Source organism: Triturus cristatus, chromosome 9, assembly GCF_964204655.1.
Source record: "Triturus cristatus chromosome 9, aTriCri1.1, whole genome shotgun sequence".
In the NCBI taxonomy this organism is placed as follows: Eukaryota; Metazoa; Chordata; class Amphibia; order Caudata; family Salamandridae; genus Triturus; species Triturus cristatus.
The window spans coordinates 18,158,125-18,180,154 of record NC_140592.1 but is presented as its reverse complement, the minus strand read 5'-3'; the positions used below and the strand labels follow the sequence as shown (position 1 = coordinate 18,180,154).

The window sequence follows — 22,030 nt, the reverse complement described above, 5'->3', positions numbered from 1 at the left end:
TGTTTACACTACACTGAATTACACGAGTTATGCCCCCCACTAGTTAAAAATAGTTTTCTCCTTCATCAAGTTTGAGCTGTTTTAGTTCATCCACCTTACAGAAACCAACTTGCTTTTCTGGCCAGAAAGTAGTCCCCCTTCAGAACACTACTTAGAAGGAAGAAACATACAACATAATTTACCCAAACCCTGACACGCAATCAGTGTATGAACAGAACACATATGTAAAGGACTTGGCCATCTCAGTTGTTTTGTTCTGTTTTCCTAAATTGCTAGAGTAGGTTCTGTCAGATGTCCGTGTCACAGTATTAGGGTAGGTTCTGTCAGATGTCTGTGTCACAGTGTTAGGATAGGTTCTGTCAGATGTCCGTGTCACAGTGTTAGGGTAGGTCCCGTCAGATGTCTGTAACTGTGTGTTTCTACTCCAACTTCCAGAGGTTACAACAGCTTTAGAGGGAATGTTTCAAGAGTGTGCAGAGGGTAGGGCAATCAATAGAAACTCTCCATCATTGAAATAAATTGGTGGAGGAAATGTCACCTATGGATTCTCCTGCAAATTTAGCATTTCTTCAAGAAATTTAAGGGCTTTCCATTTCCACCCAGCTCTAAATCAGGGTCTTGGTGTGGTGCTTAAAGCCTCCCATGAAAGCACAGAACTCTAGGCCCACCATCTATACGCGACCAGAATGAGCCTCTCTGTGCTAGAGTAGCATCATCTCTGAGAACTGGAAGCACTTAGATACAGATTTCTTCCTTTTTAGTTACTAAGTAAAAAACATTAAAGAATAAAAATAAAACATTTAAGAAATCACCAACTGAAAAATTCACATGAAAGTGAGGAGTTTGGAGCTTCAGGGAAAGCAAAGTCCAGATCTCAAAATTTATTCACAGGAGCCACCACAGTGATAACTCTAGTGGGCATTTCAAATCGTTACATGGCACTTGCCCAGAATTTATCTCCAATATCATTCATAGATACACACCTCCCCCTAATCTGCGATAAGCCCACACAAACATGTTGGTCAGCCCGTACTATAAATGAAAGCGGTGAGGTGGCAGCAGATTGGCGGTACTGGCCCCTCGGTTCTGGAATGCCTTGCCTCTTGACATCAGATCCTGCACACAGATCTCCTGAGAGTCAGGAAACTCCTAAAAACCTGGCTGTTTATCCAGGCATATGATTAACCGTCTCTGGTCACTCCTATAGTTAGCGCCATGAAACCAATCGGTGTACGTGCGATTTATAAATAATTTTAACGTAACATAACATTTGATGTTGGATTCCGAAGGTAGATCTATGCAATTTCAGCCTCTGTTCCTGTTACGCAGGTTTGTTTGCAACCTGATAAACACAGACCGGCTCAAAGTGCAGGCTCCACAGCGTCTTATCACATTATTGGTTTACCCTCTCAGGAAGTGACACTGAAATAACATTGGGTTTATGTAAAAGGATTTCTGTGTAAATAAACAACCTTTGAAAAGAATGGGACAATAGAGAAGAGGGCAACAGAAAGACTGGATTAAACTGTCCACGTTCAAAGCAGCACTGGCCACGACGGACAAGCAGATGGCCGCCTTCCTCGAGACAAACGGATCCCTCGACCCCTCTCAGTCCGGCTTCCGAGCCAATCACAGCACCGAGACCGCCCTCATCGCCGCCACCGATGACATCCGAGCCCTGATGGACAATGGAGAAACAGCGGCCCTCATCCTCCTAGACCTCTCTGCGGCATTCGACACGGTCTGCCACCGCACCCTAGTACGGCGCCTCAGCAACATCGGAATCCAGGACAAGGCGCTGGACTGGATCATCTCCTTCCTCGACGGAAGAACACAGAGAGTCCGCCTACCACCGTACAAGTCAGAGGCCTCCGAAGTCACCTGCGGCGTCCCTCAAGGATCATCTCTGAGCCCCACCCTCTTCAACGTCTACATGAGCCCCCTCGCGGCCATCGTACGCAAACACAACCTCAACATAATCTCCTACGCCGACGACACCCAACTGATCCTCTCCCTGACCAACGACCCCGCCGCCGCCAGATCCAACCTGCACGAAGGGATGAAAGAGGTAGCCGAGTGGATGACGACCAGCCGCCTGAAACTGAACTCGGACAAGACGGAGGTCCTCATCCTGGGCTCCTCACCCTCCGCCTGGGACGACTCCTGGTGGCCTCCCGCCCTGGGCACCGCACCCAAACCGACAGACCATGCACGCAACCTGGGCTTCCTCCTGGACTCCTCCCTCTCCATGACCAGGCAAGTCAACAACGTCTCCTCGGCGTGCTTCAACATCCTACGCATGCTACGGAAGATCTTCTGGTGGATCCCCACCGAGACCAGGAAGACCGTCACCCAGGCCCTCGTCACCAGCCGACTGGACTACGGCAACGCCCTCTACGCCGGTACCACCGCCAAGCTCCAGAAGAGACTCCAGCGGATCCAGAACGCCTCAGCCAGACTCATCCTCGACATCCCACGAACCAGCCACATCTCCGGACATCTGAGAGACCTTCACTGGCTCCCCGTCAACAAAAGAATCACCTTCCGCCTCCTCACCCACGCACACAAAGCCCTACACGACCAAGGCCCGAGCTACCTCAACAGCCGAGTCAACTTCCACGCTCCCAAACGCCACCTCCGATCAGCCAACCACGCCCTCGCCGCCGTCCCCCGCATCCGAAGAGCGACTACAGGAGGAAGGTCCTTCTCCTACCTGGCCGCCAAGACCTGGAACTCCCTCCCTACCGACCTGCGCCTGACCCAAGACCACCTCTCCTTCAGGAAGGAGCTGAAGACCTGGCTGTTCGAGCAGTAGCGGCACCCCCCCCTCCCCCAGCGCCTTGAGACCCTACGGGTATGTAGCGCGCTTTACAAGTGTCACTGATTGATTGATTGATTGACGGTCTACATACGAATGTGCTGTTGTGGAAGCCACTTAAACATACAAGTGGGATTACCACTGGATGCTTATGGTGTACATCGCTATACACTTATGCATACCCATCTCGCACGCATCATGCGTTCCCCCAAAAACATCACCAATTTAATTTGAAATGAAGATGCCATGTGCAAGGACAGAGCGCTAGAAAACATTGAGCAGAACTGCAATAAGTTGTCTTGCCTTCAGAATCTTTGAATTAAAGTTCAATGAATTAAAATGCAGACAAGCATCCATTGGAGTACTGACCACAAAGCTGTAAAAAATACCTGAGCCTCGCCAAAGAACCGCTGTTGAAGGAGCACCTGAAACCCATGCATATGGAGGTAGGCTGCCAATAAACGACATGGCACTCAGTGGCCCCGTAACTGGAAGTCAGCGGCCCTGCCATACCAAAGACGGGGGATAACTGCAAGAGTGGGTGGTCACGTCTCATCACAAGGTGTTTATTAATTGAACTCTACCCCGTTCTTCCTGCCTACCTCTTCCGTTAGACAGGATACACCAAATATGCTAAGGGCAAGAGCATGAGGAGTGCCCTTTACACCAAAGAAGGGACAGGAGCAGATTCTTTGTACTGACTGCAATCACAAAGGCTTCAAACTCTTAATGGCAGCCTTGCTTTCTGAGCTGATCTGCCTTCTCTTGCTCTCTTTCCCCGCACATGGGGGACACATAGTCCAACAGCTCAGACCAAAGGTGTAGCTGTGATTAGTTTTAGTATAAAGACAAGGGGTGGCGTGCATTTTCATTGAAGCTGAAAAACTAGGTGCATCGCTCATGTACCCGACAAATACAGTTAAGAGAACAGTAAAATGAATGGTTGCGGCAAACTGCTCACACAAAACAAGCACATGGTTTGGACCATAAAGTGTGAATCTTTATTACGCTTTCCGTCCCTGAAGAGGCACTGAAGTGCTTTGTGAACTGGTAGCAGGCTACTTGTGAGAGCACAAGGTTATATTATTTAGCCACCCACAAGGGTTACACTTGGCCATGCATAATGCTCTCATGCAAATGTATTGTGCAATTCCTGACTTGAGAAGGTTATTGTGGTGTATTTTGAGTTACACAGAATGCTTCACACCATTAGCACATTGTATTGTATGGACGTTAATATAGCATGCGATTTCTACCTCCTGACAAGGGCCAAGTTGCTCGAGCACTTGACAAACAGGCAGCACACAACTCCTTGTGATACTTACAACATTATAAACATTAATCCTGCAAACTGAATTAAAAAAATATCAAGTCGGTTATCAGACAGTTGCCACCGTTTGTAATGTGATGCAATTTGGTATGTAAAGTCATCATACACTGACATGCAATCTCTCATGTGAAAAACACCCAAAGTGGAACTCTCCTTAACATGGGTGACTACTAAAACCATATCCTAGCCATGATACAGCCACCAGTTGGTGACCGCTGATGTACAGTTGTGCGGCTATCCCTATGGGCTCGCCCTCATACAAAGAGGTCTGTTGCTTTGGCCCAACCGCCATTGTTTGAGCATAAAAGTGGGCCTGTGACCAGTTATGCAAGATCAGCTCTCTATTGCAAGTACACCAGTACGAAGAAAGGGACTGAACCAGGGATAGGAAGTTTGCCAGCCCCCCGAAGAATTTGGGACTATACTCCAGGACAGACAAAAAAAAGTATGCTTTTTTAAGAAAAGGAAGAAGACTGCCCACTGAGGTGAGAACCTTCACTCTCTGAATGACCTGCTTTGCTCAGTGGCTATGAACTGATCTCATGGGGGCCACTGCATGGCCGGGAGAAGCCATCAAAGGTTAGAATACAATAGCAGCCAGTTGCCTGAAGGATGCTTCATGATTAAAAACGAAATCTGTCCCTCTCAACATTATTCCCATGCAAGAGAGACCCCCGCGCTGCAATAAGCACAGAACAAGGAGAGGCAAGAGAAGCTCAGGTCTTGAGGCGCAGACTACGCCCGATCCCAGGTATCCCTGAGGTGATCTTTTGGTCTGCACACCACTGGCTTTCCACATTCACCCACTCTGTCAAACACATTATCAGAGAGTGACATATGCATTGAGAAGCTTATGTCCTGCCCCTTCTTGGTTGTGCCTTGAAGAAAACTACAAGCCTCCCAGATGCCAGAGCCTGTTCCCTGTAGAGGGAGGCACACAATAGCCTCCCAGATACCAGAGCCTTATGACCCAGACTAGGGCACAGAGGTGAACTACTGAAGCAATGAGGTATTAAATAACTCTTTAAAAATAGTTATTGTCAACTCAATATTGAAGTATGAGAAATAAATGTTTCTGAATGCTTTTAAAAAATGGGAGAAATTTAAAGTGCAGATACATTTTACCCATTCCGAAGATTGTTTTGCAGAAGATTTTTCTGCACTCTTAATTTTTCCCATTTAAAAAAAAAAAAATTCTATCTTTGTGTTATACATGTAACGGTGCCACTAGCACATATGACACAGGCTCTCAATCACTCATACACATATATCCCATTCATACACACATGTTTATACATCCCCAAAGACCACACTCACACACGACAGCCCTTTTTTTCCAAACCATAGTATCTGGCTCGAAGGACATTATCCTTAAAGTCAGTGAAGTTGGGCGTGTCTGGCAACACTGCGAGTGTGCTTGGTCTTCAGTAGCTCACGGTGATATTCACTGATCAGAAGTAGCTCTCACCACAGAAAAGCTGGAGACTCCTGCTTTACATGAATCTCTCTCAAGAGGAGGCTTTAGCTTGGCAGAGGACATTCTTAATGAAAGAGAGACTTCACAGGCCGTACCAAAGGAATCCCTCATACAACTAGACAACATCTGCCTCAAGAAAAGTATTTTTATGTTCAAATCAGGCGCATACTTGCAAACCAAAGGGATGGCTAAGAGAGTAGTTTGGCTCCGGAGATAGTAAATCTCTTTATGGCATAGTTTGAGCATAGATGGATATACAATCAAGATAACTCATTCAGAAACAACATTAAACAATGGTATAATATATAGGTGATGTAATCACTATTTTAAAGGTACCTATGAATCATTGAATGAGTTCGAGATAAGGTTAAACCATTGCTCCGGGGATTTAAAATTTACCATGCACTCCGATAAAGATTAAACTACATTTTCTAGGATTGTGGATGAAAAGTAATAACCATCTTTCAGTGACTTTATATACTAAAATCACTTATAAAAATACATTTCTAAATTTTTCGCGTTCGTTCTCACTCACTCAAGAAGAACTTGCTATACCGCCAGTTTCTCCAAATACAAAAGAATCGTACACATGAGGAATTCAGACATTTTGCGGAGCAGACTGATGGAATGGGTGTTGTAAAAAAACTTGTCAAGACTGTACATAAACAATTGAGGTACACTCCGTATGGGACGCTTCTCGAGCCAAGAAAGATAATACTCTCCTGACCTGTGCCATTTACTACAGTCTATGTACAAAAACGGGGTACGGAGTTCCTCAGGTACAGGAAAAAAGAGAGATGCGGACCAGAAGGAGACCCAGTCAGTCACCAATTGGTTGTGAAGAAAGGTATAGGGGGAGGGCCAGGGGAGTGCCCTTTGCGGAACTAGAGCTCTCACACACCCAGCAAGCTAGGTGTCATGCTTCATCATATGAGCACTGCCCCTCGTCAAGTCGGCGCTGCAATCCTTGACGGGCTCCCGGAACCGGGGCTCTTTAACGGGGATCTTTTGTTCCTGCCGATATGTGCTTGGGGGTGAGGGGCCTAGTGGAATGGATGTAGCAGAAAATGGAGATGTTTAAAAAGGGTTAGTCAGTCCTAATCATGTATTTATTCTGAAGGTAGACTTCCCTGTTAAAATAAGTGTAGAGTGGCTAAGTCGCAGAATTAAGGTGTCCAGACGTGTAGCTCTACTCTAAAAGATCGACATGTTTCTTGCCATAAAATGTCTGGAGGATCAAGGCAATTCTTCAGGATCATAACACTGTCTACATAAAAGTGGTAATGTGGACTCTACATACCACGTCCTAGGTTGCTGCCCTGTGGAGATAAAGTGACAACATGAAGAAGAAAAATAAATTTATAAACATCATCTCTTTATCTAGTACATTGTTGGTCAAGGGTGGTGTTGTAAAAATCACCATGCAAAAAAGTGTACAATACAACATGGTAATAGGTGTATTATGATTAAAACCAGTGAGGGGGGGGGGGTGGTAGTGTAGATCTCTAGCGACTAATGTTTAGGCTAGTGGAACTCTCATGGACAAGCATGTGTGACCTCCTTTACACCTAACTCAACCCTGATCAAGAAAATCATCTTGAAACATTGGGATATCCTCAATACAGGAGAATTACAGATACCAAGACCGAGATTTGCCTACAGGAGGACCTGTAACCTACGGGATATGTTGGTTCACACTAGGCCCAAGAGAAAAGTTACCCCATCACAGACTACACTTTGGGGCCTTCCACCTGTTAGAGGTCATTTCCCCTGTGGTACCTGTACTGTCTGCGACTTCACCACCACTACCAAAGAAGTCACTCTACATGCCAATTTTAAATGGATTATCAAGAAAAACACTAATTGCAACACCAAACAATGTGTTTATCTGATCACGTGCCCTTGTGGGTTACAATACATTGGCATGACAATGCGACCAGTCAAAACCCGCATAATAGAGCACAGAAGCAACATACGTTGTCAACGTACCACGACCAAACTTTACAGACATTTCTTAGAGTCACATCACTCCCCTGAGTCATTACATTGGGTAATACTAGAATCCCACACACAGATTTCCCAAGCTTCTTTATTCAGGATTGAACAGAGGTGGGTGCATAGACTCTCATGTGACACCGTAGGCCTTAATGATGACATCCCTTGGAGCTCCATACCATGATTACATGTTCACGCTCATGGGGTGGAGTTATCTCAACGTCATGACACACAGGCCTTTGAACTATCACTGAATACAACTTTACAGGCTCATCCTAACTGTTCCGCCTCCACGTTATAACAGAACTGCTATACCTGACTTAATCATCATGCTAGGTATATGGATTGGGAATAGCAAATTGTCCCGTGAATATGCACTAGTTTCACGTCCACGGCGGACCCGATACACTTATCTTTGATGAACATGTGTCCCCACTACTTATACTGTATTAGGTGAAATCTGTACTAACCATGTGAAAATTGGCGCTTTCTAATTTGCGCGTCTCCCCCTGACATCATCCACGTCCCAGAGACTGTCTCCTCCCTCCACCTATTTGCAGCGTGACACACACGTTCATGTTGCTTAGCAACACACCACGTCTCGAATGACGGCTCTGTAACACTCCGTCACGCCGCCACGTCTCCTTACCAGAGCGTCTCAGGCCATCGCCTAGCAACGGCTGACGTCATCGCGCCACACAACGGCGCACGACTGACATTATGGCACGTACCTCTGCTCAGCTCCCCGAATAGTGCCTTGAAAGATGGAAGGGGGGGGGGGGGGGGGCGACACATACCAGTTGATCTTTAGCAATGCAGATCTATGCGGCAAGAAGTGGGTGTCTCTCCTGTTCAGGTAGGAGTGAGATGTACGTTTGAGACATATGTCGGTCATTATTGAAATTTGTGAAATGTGTCTTCCAAGACTAATAAGGTGCTCTGTGCAGTGAAACGGGAAGAGGGTGTAGAGCACAAAACTGTGAGCAAGTGTGAAAAGTCTTCTGCATATAGTATGCAAAAGCAGCGGAAGGTAAACAGAATGTGGAAAGGTACATGCGCATGGTTTAGGAGAAAACTAAACAAACATTGGATGTTGACAAATTGCCCTTCGTGGGAAGATGAAAAATGGAACAAGCAAGAAGAATACAGTCTTCAAAGACTTTACTACCGTGGGTACCTAAAAGTATAGTCATCAACAGAAAATATTTATTCGTGGAAACTATTTACCTCTGCCACCTTTCCTTGTGCTTCTCGGACTTCAACTAAGCCAACAAATTCTTCGTATCTGTCCCACCAACTTTTAGCAGTTGCAGACACTCTTTGTGCAGAGCTGGTGTACAGTACTTTGAGTGTCTCCCTCAATGATGGTGGTCCAGTGGAAGCAGCCGCGAGACGCTTCCTTCCATGAGGTTTTGGGTTTCGGGAAGGAAACGTGCTTACTCGAAGCTTAGTCAATGGTCGGCCCACTATTAGAATAGAGCGGGACCGCCTCATGTTTCGACATAGGAGCGCCATGGCCTTTCACTGCATCCAACTGGAAATGCACATCGATGAATCCTGCAGAAAAGAAAACAATAAATATACACGGATAATGACTGGAAGTCAGAAATACTGTTACTAAAAATGCAGAGTATCCTCCTACACTTTAATAAACAAACCTGGAGTACAGGAGACATGTTTTTAACTTAGATGGAGAACCCTAGAATAGAAAAAAGAGACTCTACCATTGGCATGGACCAGGAAGTGAGGTCTACAGATCAGTGAGTTTTCCATGAACCCTCAGCGACATCTTGCAGGGACCAGGTTCCCGGGTGGAGTAATGGACATAAAGGGATTGGGTGGTGCAGGGAAAGTTAATTTTCTTATTTTGTGCTCAACATGGCATTTCAAAGGATTTATGGTCCCTTAAGACTGTCCTTATAACTGATCTGTAGTTCTAAGCTCTAGGATTTGTGAATTACTCAGTAGTGCCGCCAGAGCCTAACTGGAGTTGTGAAACCAGTGAAAAAAAACACACTAAATGTGTTTTGTACTTTTTAACATAATGTTAGGCACTGGTTTGAAACGATGTGTCTGAGGCAGGCAGAACAGAATGGCAGCATTGTACAGTTTATTGGTCAGTGTTCGAGCTTACCCGGAGATCCATTGAGACAGGAAGTCTGTATTTCACCAATATCACAGTGATAGCGAAACTGAATCTCACACATATCGCCCACCCCATGAGGACATCTGCGGTGACAAAATTCGAAAGAATAAAAAAATCCTAACAGTGTAAAAATCTCACAAAACAGATAAAGTGCCATTTCAGGTACCAAATGACTCGCACGTGTTATGCTGTTAAACATAAGACAACCAGCATATTTCAGCCACCTTGAGAATTTTCTCAAGCAAAGACAATCTTTTCTTTTCACAAAATGCTGAAAACAAGTCTTTTTCAGGAAGCCTTGCCAGCAGATTGTATGAGAATTCAGCACCAGTACACCCCCTGAAGAGGTCAAAAAAAGCACTTTACAACCCCGGAGCTCAAATGAATCACAAAGACCACCATCCAAAGAACTTGGAAGCGTCTCCAAGGCCGTTCCCTTTGCCCGCTGTGGTGTAAGGTGCTCAAGGAGAAGCAATTTCTGCACAATAGGCTAATCTTTCTGTAATAAGCAGACAGGCAGAGCCTGGGCCACGTCTGAGATTATATTGCAGATTTTTTTAGTTCACTACAAGGTCTTGATTTAGAGAAATTCAGTAACCCCATAGACAGGTTATTTTTATCTAGCTACCGTTTATTTTATACCTACTGCGTTAAGCAAGTTAAAATAATAAAATGTTCTGTTCTTTTTACAAAAGAAAGTAGGCAATGGACAACCTAATTTATAGTGTGCATTATAAGAGTTTCCAGTACATTCAACCAAACATCGAGAGTAAGTATTAAATGCATACGTTTTCTACCTCCAGAAAGTCAAAGCATAAAACTAGGTATTAGGCAAATCAGTGAGCTCACAGTAGAATCCCATTCCTATAGTTCTTTGGAAAACAGCCTATATTTGTTACAAGGACTGCTCGGTTTCTCCTTGGTCCCGCTGGTGCCAGAGAACCAGACAATAACCATATTTCAACTAAGGTGAGTGCATCCTTTCTATACCACAGGCCTGCACAATGTGGCTAGTCATGCAACCTCCACAGAGCAGGAGTCCCCCTCTTTCCCTCCGCTCTCATCACAAAGCCCATTCTTCTTTCTGTATCCCTCTTTCCAAAACCTCCTCGTGCTTTAAAGCAACCACAAGACGCTGTAAAAGATTGAGCGAATGCATTCTTCAGCATCACCGCCTCCCCAGCGCACCCTCGCAGCCAGGCTCCATGGCACCAGAATACAGGAAACCGCCCTCGACTGGCTCCGCTCCTTCCTCGTCGACACAGCCCAAAGGATCAGACTCCAGCCTTTCCTCTCCGAAACCACAGAGCTCAACTGCAGACTACCACAGAGATCAACTGCGGAGTACCACAAGGATCTTCTCTCAGTCCCATGCTCTTCAACATCGACATGGCCCCCCTCGCCGCTATCGTCAGACAGCATGCCCTCAGCATTGTATCCTACGCCGAGGACAACCAACTCATGCTCTCCCTCACGAAGGACTCCAAAACCACCAGACTCCGCTTCCGTGAAGCAATGAAAGACGTCACAGCTTGGATGAGCAGCAGCTGTCTGAAACGCAACTCGGAGAAGACAGAAATCCCAGTCCTTGGACATTCCCCCTCTGCGTGAGACAACTCCTGGTGGCCCTCTGCACCCCCAACTCCCACGGACTACGCCCGAAAATCTTGGCATCATGCTCGACTCCTCCTTCACCATGACCTGACAGATCAACGCCGTCGCCTCCACCTGTTTCTACACCCTCCGCAAGTACTTGTAGTACTAGATAGTGCTGCCTATAAGGAACAAATTGACGCAATGCTTAGGGTACCCGAACATTATGCCAAATTCAGGAGTTATCCTGAACAAAGAATCAAAACTGACATTCTTGAAATCACACAGAGAGCCCTTGATAGAGGCTCTATATGTCAACAAGAGTTTGACTCTCTTAATGTTGCGTTTCATAGAATTCCTATTTTATATGGGGTTCCGAAGACTCATAAGAACCTCACCCTGTCACCCTTTAGACCCATCGTTTCTACCATCGGGTCTCTTACTGAGCCACTTTCCAAGTATGTAGATGCACATTTATAACCTTTGGCATCTAATCTTCCGGGCTATATTAAAGACACGGGACACCTTATCAGCAAAATTGAGGGCATCTCTTTTAACCCCAATACTGACACTCTGGTCTCAATGGACATCGAGGCCCTTTATACCAATATCCCCCAAATGAGGCATTGGTAGCTGTAAAGAGCATACTAGAAAATGGGAATAGCTCCTGTGATCATCTGTTTGTCTTGGAATGCTTGGCCATTGTTCTTAAGGAAAATTATTTTGAATTTGATGGAACAATCTACAAGCAAATATAAGGAGTCAGTATGGGCGCAGCTTGTGCGCCCAATGTGACGAATATCTTTATAGGAGCCTTCAAAACAAAGTTTATCTTTAATGAAATTGCTCCCTTCAGTGAGAACTTACTCCTTTGGCATTGGTTCATCGATGATATTTTCTTTATTTGGAGGGGCCCGGAAGAACAACTTGAGGAGTTTATCCTTTGGATCAATCCTTGTGACTTCTATCTCAAGTTTAGCCCCAACACTAGTAAAGAAAAAATTGAATTTTTGGACATTTGGATCCAAGCTATTGATCAGAAAATAGAGGTTTCCCTCTTTACTAAACCCACAGCACGGAATACTCTGCTACAATATGCCAGCTACCACCCACATAGTCAAAAGGATAGCATCCCGTTCAGCCAATTCCTGCACCTGCGCAGGAATTGTACCACCATACAGAATTTTGATATACATGTGGAACAACTTAAATCGAAACTTTTGGACAGAGGCTACCCTTATAGACTCATTAAAGACTCCTATAAAAGGGCAAAGTACTATGACAGAATGGCCTTACTCCAGACTAAAGAGGTTAAGATTGATAACAAACTTGTCTGTGTTACCACACACTCTAACCTTGACCATAAAGTGCGACAGATAATTAATACTGAATGGCACATCCTTAACTCTGACAGTCATAAAAGTACTCTCCCCAAACCCATTTTTGCGTTCCGCCGTAACAATCTGAGGAATGCTTTGGTTAAAGCAAAAGAGCCACAGAACAATAAGTATGTGCAGAAATCCATCTTAGGTACCAACCCAGTTATGGACACGCACAAATGTGGTCACTGCCATGCCTGTGACTCTGCCATTGTTTCCAATGATCCCATATGGGGGAAAAGGACTTTCACGTTTAAGAAGATGACAAACTGCCGTACTAGTAATGTAGTCTACCTCATTCTGTGCCCCTGCCATAAAAGTTATGTTGGTGAGACCAGTAGGGAGTTCAGAGTGAGGTTCAGCGAACATAAATCAGCCATCCATAACAAACGTCTTGGGGTGCCCTTGGTTGCCCATTGGGTAGAGTCTGAGCACTCTGTGAAAGATTTACGCTGGACTATATTGGAGCATATATTTCCCCCTGAGGATAGTAACCATGATGCCCTGAGACGAAAGAGAAAGGTATTTTGGATCTACACTCTGCAGACATATGATAAAGGGCTTAATGAATCCCTCCCTTGGGAGAATGCTATCATATAAATCTGGTATCTCCTTCTCTGCTTTAAAGTGACTTCCCTTCGGATCATTAGTCTCCTTGGCTAGATGTTGTATTTAGCCTTCTTGATGCAAGTGCCCCATAGTTTTGTTCTCCTTACTATCCTATCCTTGAGACCCATTCTTTGTTTGTATATTATCCATTTTTTGATTAGTTTCATGTTCATCTCTGCTTTATCTTTGGTTCTAGTGAAAGAGAGGGAAAAATATCTTAATCAGGGTGTCAACTGGAAAGTGTTTTAAAGAAAAAGAATTAGTGAAAAGAAGAATGATCCTTCGTTATCTCAGAATACCCATCAATCCTCAATGTGATCATTATCATCATTTGGGTTATCCAACCAACCTCCGGTTGTCCTCTTGATCATAGAGGGATACTGGGTGAATTGTGACCTTTTCTGGATCATTCACAGAGAGAACAAAAAGGGGAGAAAGACAGCAGTAAGAACCGTATCTGCTCGGTTATCGAATCACAGATCAATGTGAGTAAGTGCAGTGCAGGAAAAATATGATTAAAAAAGGATTCGCAAGAGAAATGCAGTTTCCATCAAATGTATAGTATCACGTGCAATCCTTCTTAAAAACAATAGCAATGATGTAGCAGTGTCAGGAAGCGACTGCTACCAAATGGTCGACATGTTTCAGCCGGCTGGACAAACTGTCCTCGGCTTTCTTCAGGACCTTTCTTTGATAAAACTGTATTAGCTTGGTCTCGGCGTGAGGTAACGACGGACAGAGCTTGGCCTCATTGACTGGAGCTGGTGCCTGGTGAGGTCTAACCCCTGTATTTTACGGATACGTTATATATCACATTGATACAGAGGAACTATCGCAAACTCTTGCTGTATGTACAAGAACAAAAACATTTTTTTGCAACCTACGTTGGATTGACTGCAGTAGCTAATACAGTTTTATCAAAGAAAGGTCCTGAAGAAAGCCGAGGACAGTTTGTCCAGCCGGCTGAAACATGTCTACCATTTGGTAGCAGCCGCTTCCTGACACTGCTACATCATTGGAGTCTAGGCTTCACTATTTTGTTCTTTGTTCAATTCTTCTGTATTTTGACAATTTTTTGCTTTCCATCTGCTTTCGCTCCTTCAGTTTGTGATTGCCCCATAGAGGTTACCTATGGGCCGTACTTGTCCAGGGTCTTAATCCCTGCATTGGACCTTGTTGAGAGTATGTTGATCCTTCTTTATATAACCTATCTTTGAAGGCTGTGAACATAGGATTTAGGATAGTGGTCGTTGGCTTACTCTAGCATCCATTTTCCCATTCTGTGGTCTCTCGTTATCCTTCAGTCTTTACTTGGTCACTATATACATAACCCTACACATCCTACTTGGTGTTGGTTACATTTCTTTCATTTTTCTTACTTATCTGTATCTTATTGGAATGGCTTTAGCTCCTGCCTGCTATGTTTTAGCTCTATATTCTTTGTAAATATTTATTTTATGCCTTTTTCCGCCCACAGACCAACAGTTTTAATGTGAATGAAGCCCGGCATTATTGTAAAAATATGGTCAGCAATTAAATTCACGATTTGTTTCAAAATGAACAAACCCATTGCGCCCTGAAGAAGGAGCTCGCTGAGTTGCATGGGATCTCCGAAACGCGCGTCGGCGCTTCTTTCCTTTTTTGTTCATTGTTTGTCCTATTTGTATGTTGTACTGTATTTTGTCATTTATTGTCTTGTTGAGCTTTTTTGGTAGTTATCATTGTAGCTTCCTTTTATGTGCAAATTTAGGTCCTTTCATGTATTCGCATTTACTGATTTTGTAATTATTTTGTTTGCTGGGCTAGGTTGTGTTTTATATTATTATTGTGTTATTTTTTGTATCACATATAAAAATGAAAAAATTGATATATAATCATTATGGGGAAAAAAATATATTTTGATAAATGAAATACATTTTTCATAATCATTCTCTTGGTCTGTGGGTGTATCTAATCCTATGGACGTATTGCCTATATTCGAAGCATTAATGTGAGGGAAGTTTTGTATGTTTTTTGATAATTGTTATTTCTCTGACTACTTCCTCACCAATTTAATTATCTCAGGGTCCCTCTTCCGTAGCTTTGTTAGTTTATACACCCTCCGCAAGACCTTCAAGTGGACCCCCCCAGGCAAGAAGGACCATCACCCACAAACTCATAACAAGCAGACTGCGGATTACGGAAATGCCCTCTATGCCAGAATCCACAAATCCCTGCTACACTAACTCCAGACCATACAGAAAACCGCGGCCAGGCTCGTCCTTGGAATCCCATGCATGACCACATCACCCAACACGTGCAAGACCTCCACTGGCTCCCCGTCAAGAAGAGAGTAACGTTCAAGCTACTAACCCAGGCCTACAAATCCTTCCACACCAGCGGACCCAAATACCTCAACTAAAAAGTCTCCTTCCCCGTACCCTCCATCGACCTCGCCCTAGCAGAAACCCCAGGCAACCGAAGAACCAGAGCGGGTGGAAGAGCCTTCTCCTACATCGCAGCCGAGGCCTGGAATCCAGTCAACACCAGATGCTCCCCCACTCTGCACACCTTCAGGAGGAGCCTCAAGACCTGGCTCTTTGCCTGAACCGTAGCTGCACCCCCCCATCCCCCCCAATGCCTTGATACCCTTCACGGTTGAGTGGCACGCTTTAAACCCCCTAATTGATTGACCACCACCTCATCAGAACAACAACAAAAACTGCCATATAGGAACTCATCAACGCCAATGCACACAACAGAAAATAACTCTTTACCATTGTCAAAGAATTCACCAAACCCAGCACGGAGAAAGCAGACCCCCTCCCCCTACCAAGACCTCTGCTACAACATCGCCACTGTCTTCCACCACAAGATCAAGGAGATCTACGACAGCTTCTCAACCCAAGACCCATCCTCCCCACATGCAACCACTGCACCCAATGGCTCCAGACCCCAGCAGACCCTGCACAACAGGACTACCCTCACCTCTGACGACACCCTCAGTATCATGAAAGCATCCACTCTGGAGCCCCCTTCGATTCCTGCCCTCACCACATCTTCAACAGAGCCAGCACCTCCATCACCCCCAAACTCTGCTGCACCATCAACTGCTCCAGAGTCCGCCACCTTCCCTGAAGACTAGAAACATGCAGAGATCAACCGCCTGCTGAAGAAACCCTCCGCGGACCTCACAGACCTCAAGAACTACAGGCCCATCTCTCTGCTCCCCTTCCCAGACAAAGTCATTGAGAAGGCCATCAAATCCCCACTCTCTGAGTTCATCGAAACAAACCAAATCCTGGACCTCTCCCCATCGGGCTTCAGAAGCAACCACAGCACCAAGATCGTACTCCTTGCCACTACAGACGGCATCCGCACCCTTCTCAACTGAGGCGAAACTGCAGCCCTCCTCCTGGACCTTTCGGCCACATCCGACACTGTCTCCCACCACACCATCTGTGCAAGACTCCATGACGCCGACATCCGCAACAAAGCACTAGAATGGATACGCTTGTTCCTCACCGGCTGAACACAGAGTCAGACTTCCACCGTTCCACTCAGAACCCACAGAGAACAGCTGCGGAGTGCCTCAGGGCTACTCCCTGAGCTCCACCCTATTCAACATCTACATGGCCCAGCTTGCAGCCATCATCAGAAACCACGTACTCACCAGCGTAACCTCCACCAATGACACCCAGCTGATTCTCCCACTCACCGACGAACCCACAGCCGCCATGAGCAACTTCTAGAAACTTTATTGACAAAAACAAACATTTTACAATAACGTAGAGCCGCTGCCCGCAAAACAACTGTAATCAGTGGAAATTGTGGCTCCACGACGTTGCGGCAATGCAACACAAAAAAAAGGGGGAGTGTAGAACATAGAAAACCAACTAACAAACACACCAGCTGAAGGAACATACTGGCCATATGAGAATTCCACCTAAAGCGATAATGGAAACAACGAGGAGTAAAACACACTCGCAATAGAAGAACATATCACGTAGCGACACAGGCAGTCATCAGTAATAATTATGTTGCCATAACAACACAACAACACTGAACGCAACGACGCCAAAAATATAAAATATAAATAAACACACCAGCTGAAGGAACATACGTGCCATATGAGAATTCCACCTGAAGCGATAATGGAAGCAATGAGGAGTAAAAACACACTCGCAAGAGAAGAACCTATCACGTAGCGACTAAGGCAGTCACCAGTAATAATCATATTTCCATAACAACGCAACAACACTGAACGCAACGACGCCGGAAATATAAATCCGGCCAATCAACACACCCCTCTGAAACGGGTGTTTTCACAGAGCTGAGGACGAAGACGAACACAACGCGGCACCAGAGAAGAGGCAGCCCTGACTTCCCACCAACTATAAAGGTACGCAAACCATCCCCTTGCGACAACGAGATGGCATGAGCACTGGGTTCCAAGAATTGCTGCCATGTGAAACGAGCACCCGAGCAACGCCACAGACTCTTTAATCACTCTACCCGCACCCCCACCCCCCGCATGACTGTACGGACCACTAAAGGAAGCCCTAACTCGCTCACCTCCCGTGTACCGCATCATGACAGTTCACCACGAAATAAATACAACATAATCACGAGCCGTCGTTCGTCCACACCAAGGGCAAGCAAACTCACCTGGTAGCACCCGCCACGTAGTAAAAGACTCAGTGGACATTTATTCACTCGTTCTACAGCGGTGTGTTTCCTTTGAATTTACAGATTTTTTCACCAAAAAAAAGTGACGGAAAGGCAAAAAGTGAATGTATGACACACTAGTCCCATTTCCCTACGGGCGAACCAGACAGGTATGTCGATCCCTCCCAAATTTAAATCTTTTTGCTTTTTGAAATGTGCAAACAAGAGACAAGTAACCTTGAGAAAACCATTTTTCTCATAGACGTGTACCCCTTTGTATATCATAGGGTAAAGAAGCCGTCAACAACACCCTCCACCAGCCAGCACGTAAGTGCCCCATGTGTACAGGTTTTTAGAATAAAAACATCCCAGGTTTTTTTAAAAAAAAAGTATGATTAGATACATCATTATTTATTTTTTCAGGAAAAAGATGTCCCTTTGGAACAACACACGAGCCCTGATGAAGACCACATGAACTTAATATAGGTCCACTCCACCAAAGGTCGAAACGCGTCAGCTTACTCAGAACGAGAAATATTTGGGATAAGAATTATACAATAAACGCCCCTAGAAGAGCAAAAACAATACATCTATTTAACGCTCTCCACGACAATTACGAAAAATATTTTTTCTCTGATTTTACCACTGGACCATAATAATCATTCATTGTGGAGGCAACAATGGGTTGTAATGCCCCCATCCCCCCAAATATAGGATATCTGAGTACTGTATTGTAATTTTTTCATTGTTTGTTTAAGTACTGTCAATGTGAAAAAAATGTCATGTTTGTTGATCTGTTACCAAGTCATTGTAAAAACAGGAATATATGTTAAATGTATGAGATATGTGTTTGTCGCACTAAGGAAATGTTCTCTCTGTTTAAAAACAACACAAAGTGTTACAAATCAAATATAACTCGCAGTCAATAAAATAGGCTTGCTGAGCAAAGTTATAACTGTGATTTATGGTGCCAGAGGCATTCGCATTTCTAAAAGCCATATTATAGATTCAGGCCTCTGTAAACCTTATTGAATACTACCCCTCCTTTATATATCCCCACGTACTCACCAGCGTAACCTCCACCAATGACACCCAGCTGATTCTCCCACTCTCCGACGAACCCACAGCCGCCATGAGCAACTTCCACAATGGGACCTCAAGACCTGGCTCTTCGACTGAACCACAGATACCCTCCCCCCATACACAGTGCCTTAAGACCCGAACGAGTGAGTAGTCATGCTCTCCAAGAACCCCAATGATTGATTCTCCTTATGCTTCCCTTGTACAATGAAGTGCCTCTATTCCCTTCTCTCCTTTCCCCGTCTCCTCGTGGAACAGTGGAAGGCAGGGGGGCCAGAGCTTTAAACTTAAAAAACAGAGCTCACCACAAAAGAATAGAAATGTACCGCAGGCTTTGGGCACAGAATGACTTAACTGAGAGCACTCACCAGCATAGAAAACCATGACGATAAAGCACTATGGTAGACATTTGGGTATTTTCGTGGTGAAAGTTAAAGGGAAAATTAGATGCAACTTTGAAATATGGTATTTGTCACTTATACTGCTACTTGTTGAGTGCAGCAAATTAATCCTGCGCAGGTTCACAGGAATAACTCAATTGCGCTTACGTCTTCTCTCTTTTAAAACTGGACATGTAGTATATTTAGAGACATCTGCTGGGACAGAAGCTGGAAAAACAACACTCTCTCAACTCTGTGATAACTACCCTCTTAACACTCCTCCACCTTGTGCAACGGTGCTGGAAGCCAAATAAACAGCCAATATAACAAACACTGCAATCATATGCTCGAGCATTAGCACTGCTCTGTATACTCCAACTCAAGACGCAGCACAATGTTCTCTGGGTGCTGCGCTGATGAGCTTATTCGCTGATCAATGTGCAATGGGCTTGACTCGTAAGTCGGAATCCAACCTGTGAACTCCCTCTCATTTAACAATTGTCTTCTCAAGAATATTAACTCTCCAAATATACTGCATGCCTTAACAGACTTCGATGAGGTAATTTCTTCACAAACTTCATATCACTATTCAAAAATGTCCCTTTCCCCAAGCGGTTGTAGTGGACAGGATTTATAGGGAACGATGTTTCCAAACGTGCTGCCTCACTCCCAAATTCACTGACCCCACCACCATTGCACTCATCATAGTTCCCATACTTTTGTATGCACTACAACCTCCGTATATGCCCCACCCCAAAGCTTTCAGTTTAATGAGCTGCAGTCTTCCACACCAGGCATCCCTACAAAAAAATACAATTTCCACCCTCCCCCACCCCCCAAAAAAAAGCCAGGACATCCTAATCAATACCTTGAAGACCTTTCCTGCTTAAGGTGATAGAACCTGAACAAGGGCCCAATTCTGCAGGGGTGCTTGCCAGTTCAACGCCTTTCTGAACTCAGTTACATCCCTTTGTCTATGCTCTCTGAGGCCACTAAACTAACCCCATCTGTGCAGCTGCTAACCTTAATTTGCTCACACTTGCATTCCAGTAGGCAGGCAGTAACACCATGCCAACAAATTGATATGGCCCATTCCACCCCTTGGGTCTGACTTCTGTCCCCAACCCAAGGAAAATTATTTCCACAAGGACAGCAACCAACAGAAGCCACTGACAGATGTCAGCATCCAGAGGCAGGTCCCAGGCCATTGTGGAGTCTCTGTCCTCTGTTGTTTCTCAACCTTTCTCCACCCCACCTCCACCAGTTCAGGGGTGGTATCATGCAACAAGGAAGGGCCAACAGGCTGACTGGCATGGAGCTTGTTCACACTGACAAGGGCCACCACCATCAGACAGGAATGCTTCATGTGGCTCCAGCGCTACCACCAGAGGCCTGTTGAGAAGGGTGGATGCAGAATTTTAAAGAAAGGGCAATGCCAGCTGTAGACTGATCCAGCCCCTGCCAATCACCTTCAACAGAGCCCCAGGCCCTAGGGTCCCACCTGGCCAGCAGCTGCACCTGCTCATCTCAAGCACCTGATTCCAAGGGGGTCCACGGGAGGCCTGGGGGTAACGGGGGCTTCCCACGGACACCCGCTCGAGCTCCTGCTCTGCGCTTCCGGACCGGGTGTCACATGACCCACGTCAAGTCATGGCTCCGCCATCTTTGTTGTGGGTAATAATGGCCGTCATGGACAGAGAAGACAGACAAAGCGCCAGCGGGCATTCAATCATCGCCTCAGCAGCCGCCATGTTGAAATGGTAATATCTTTCGACCTTCCCAATACGTAAGAAGATTCGGAAATGTTCATGCAGTGAGAAATCTCTATTTGACGCTACAATACACGTTTTTTTTCATAATGAGAACAACAGGTCCATTCCGACCATGCTTTATGATTCTAAATGTATGGAAGAGCTCTTCAGCTTTTGGACGACCAAATTAAAGTACTATTCGTTTTCCAATTGATATCATGATACGTGTTCAAAAAATGTGCCTCTATTGATTTGTTATCCGTTCTTTGCTTGGACCCTTCTTTTACATGACGAAGAGCCCCAGCCTCCCATGGCCTCCGCTTTAACCGCCCAGAAACGCTCCAGCGTCGACGTCACGCCGTCTGGCGGATGAGACCGGAAGTGTATGAGCCTCCACGCTGCGAGGCTTGTACTTCCGCTGTGAATCTGTGCCGCGCGCGGTGCTCTCTGTAGCTTTGTGAAGGAAGAGGTTTGACGGTCCATAGCGCCAAGATGTCCGGCAGAGAAGGTGCGAGGCTCTGGGAGGGGTGAGGGGCTACTGTGGACGGCCTCTGGAGGCGAGGGGCTGCTTTGGGCGTCCTCTGGGGGTGAGGGGCTGCTGTGGCGGCCTTCGGGGCGTGCGAGGGTGGTGCTTGGCAGGTCCGAGCTTCGCATCCCCATGCCCCCACCCGGCGGTTCCAGAATCTTAACTTGCCCGCTCTGGGCTTTTCATTTATTTATGTACAATTGAGTCTTTGAACTTCTTATGAGCAGTTGAACTGACTGAAGACTACAAATCCCACATTGCATTTGTTTTAAAGGGTAACCCACATTGCATTTGTTTTA

At 45.4% G+C, this 22,030-nt stretch overlaps 1 protein-coding gene across 3 annotated transcripts in view; it reads right to left on the bottom strand.

Moving 5' to 3' along the window:
- Window positions 1-21,129, bottom strand: part of CCDC51 (coiled-coil domain containing 51) — a 34,982-nt gene extending 13,853 nt beyond the window's left edge. Inside the window, exons 1-2 of one of the 3 annotated variants that reach the window (XM_085624243.1) lie at window positions 20,956-21,129; window positions 8,848-9,177 (exon numbers count right to left, since the gene is read on the bottom strand). In XM_085624243.1, coding sequence (XP_085480369.1) covers window positions 8,848-9,135 — 288 coding nt within the window. In that variant the 5' untranslated portion in view covers window positions 9,136-9,177; window positions 20,956-21,129. Of the gene's footprint in view, window positions 1-8,847; window positions 9,178-20,923 lie in introns of all 3 variants that reach the window. The other 2 variants (XM_085624244.1, XM_085624245.1) reach the window with 2 other exon arrangements.
- Between the last annotated feature and the right edge of the window lie 901 nt (window positions 21,130-22,030).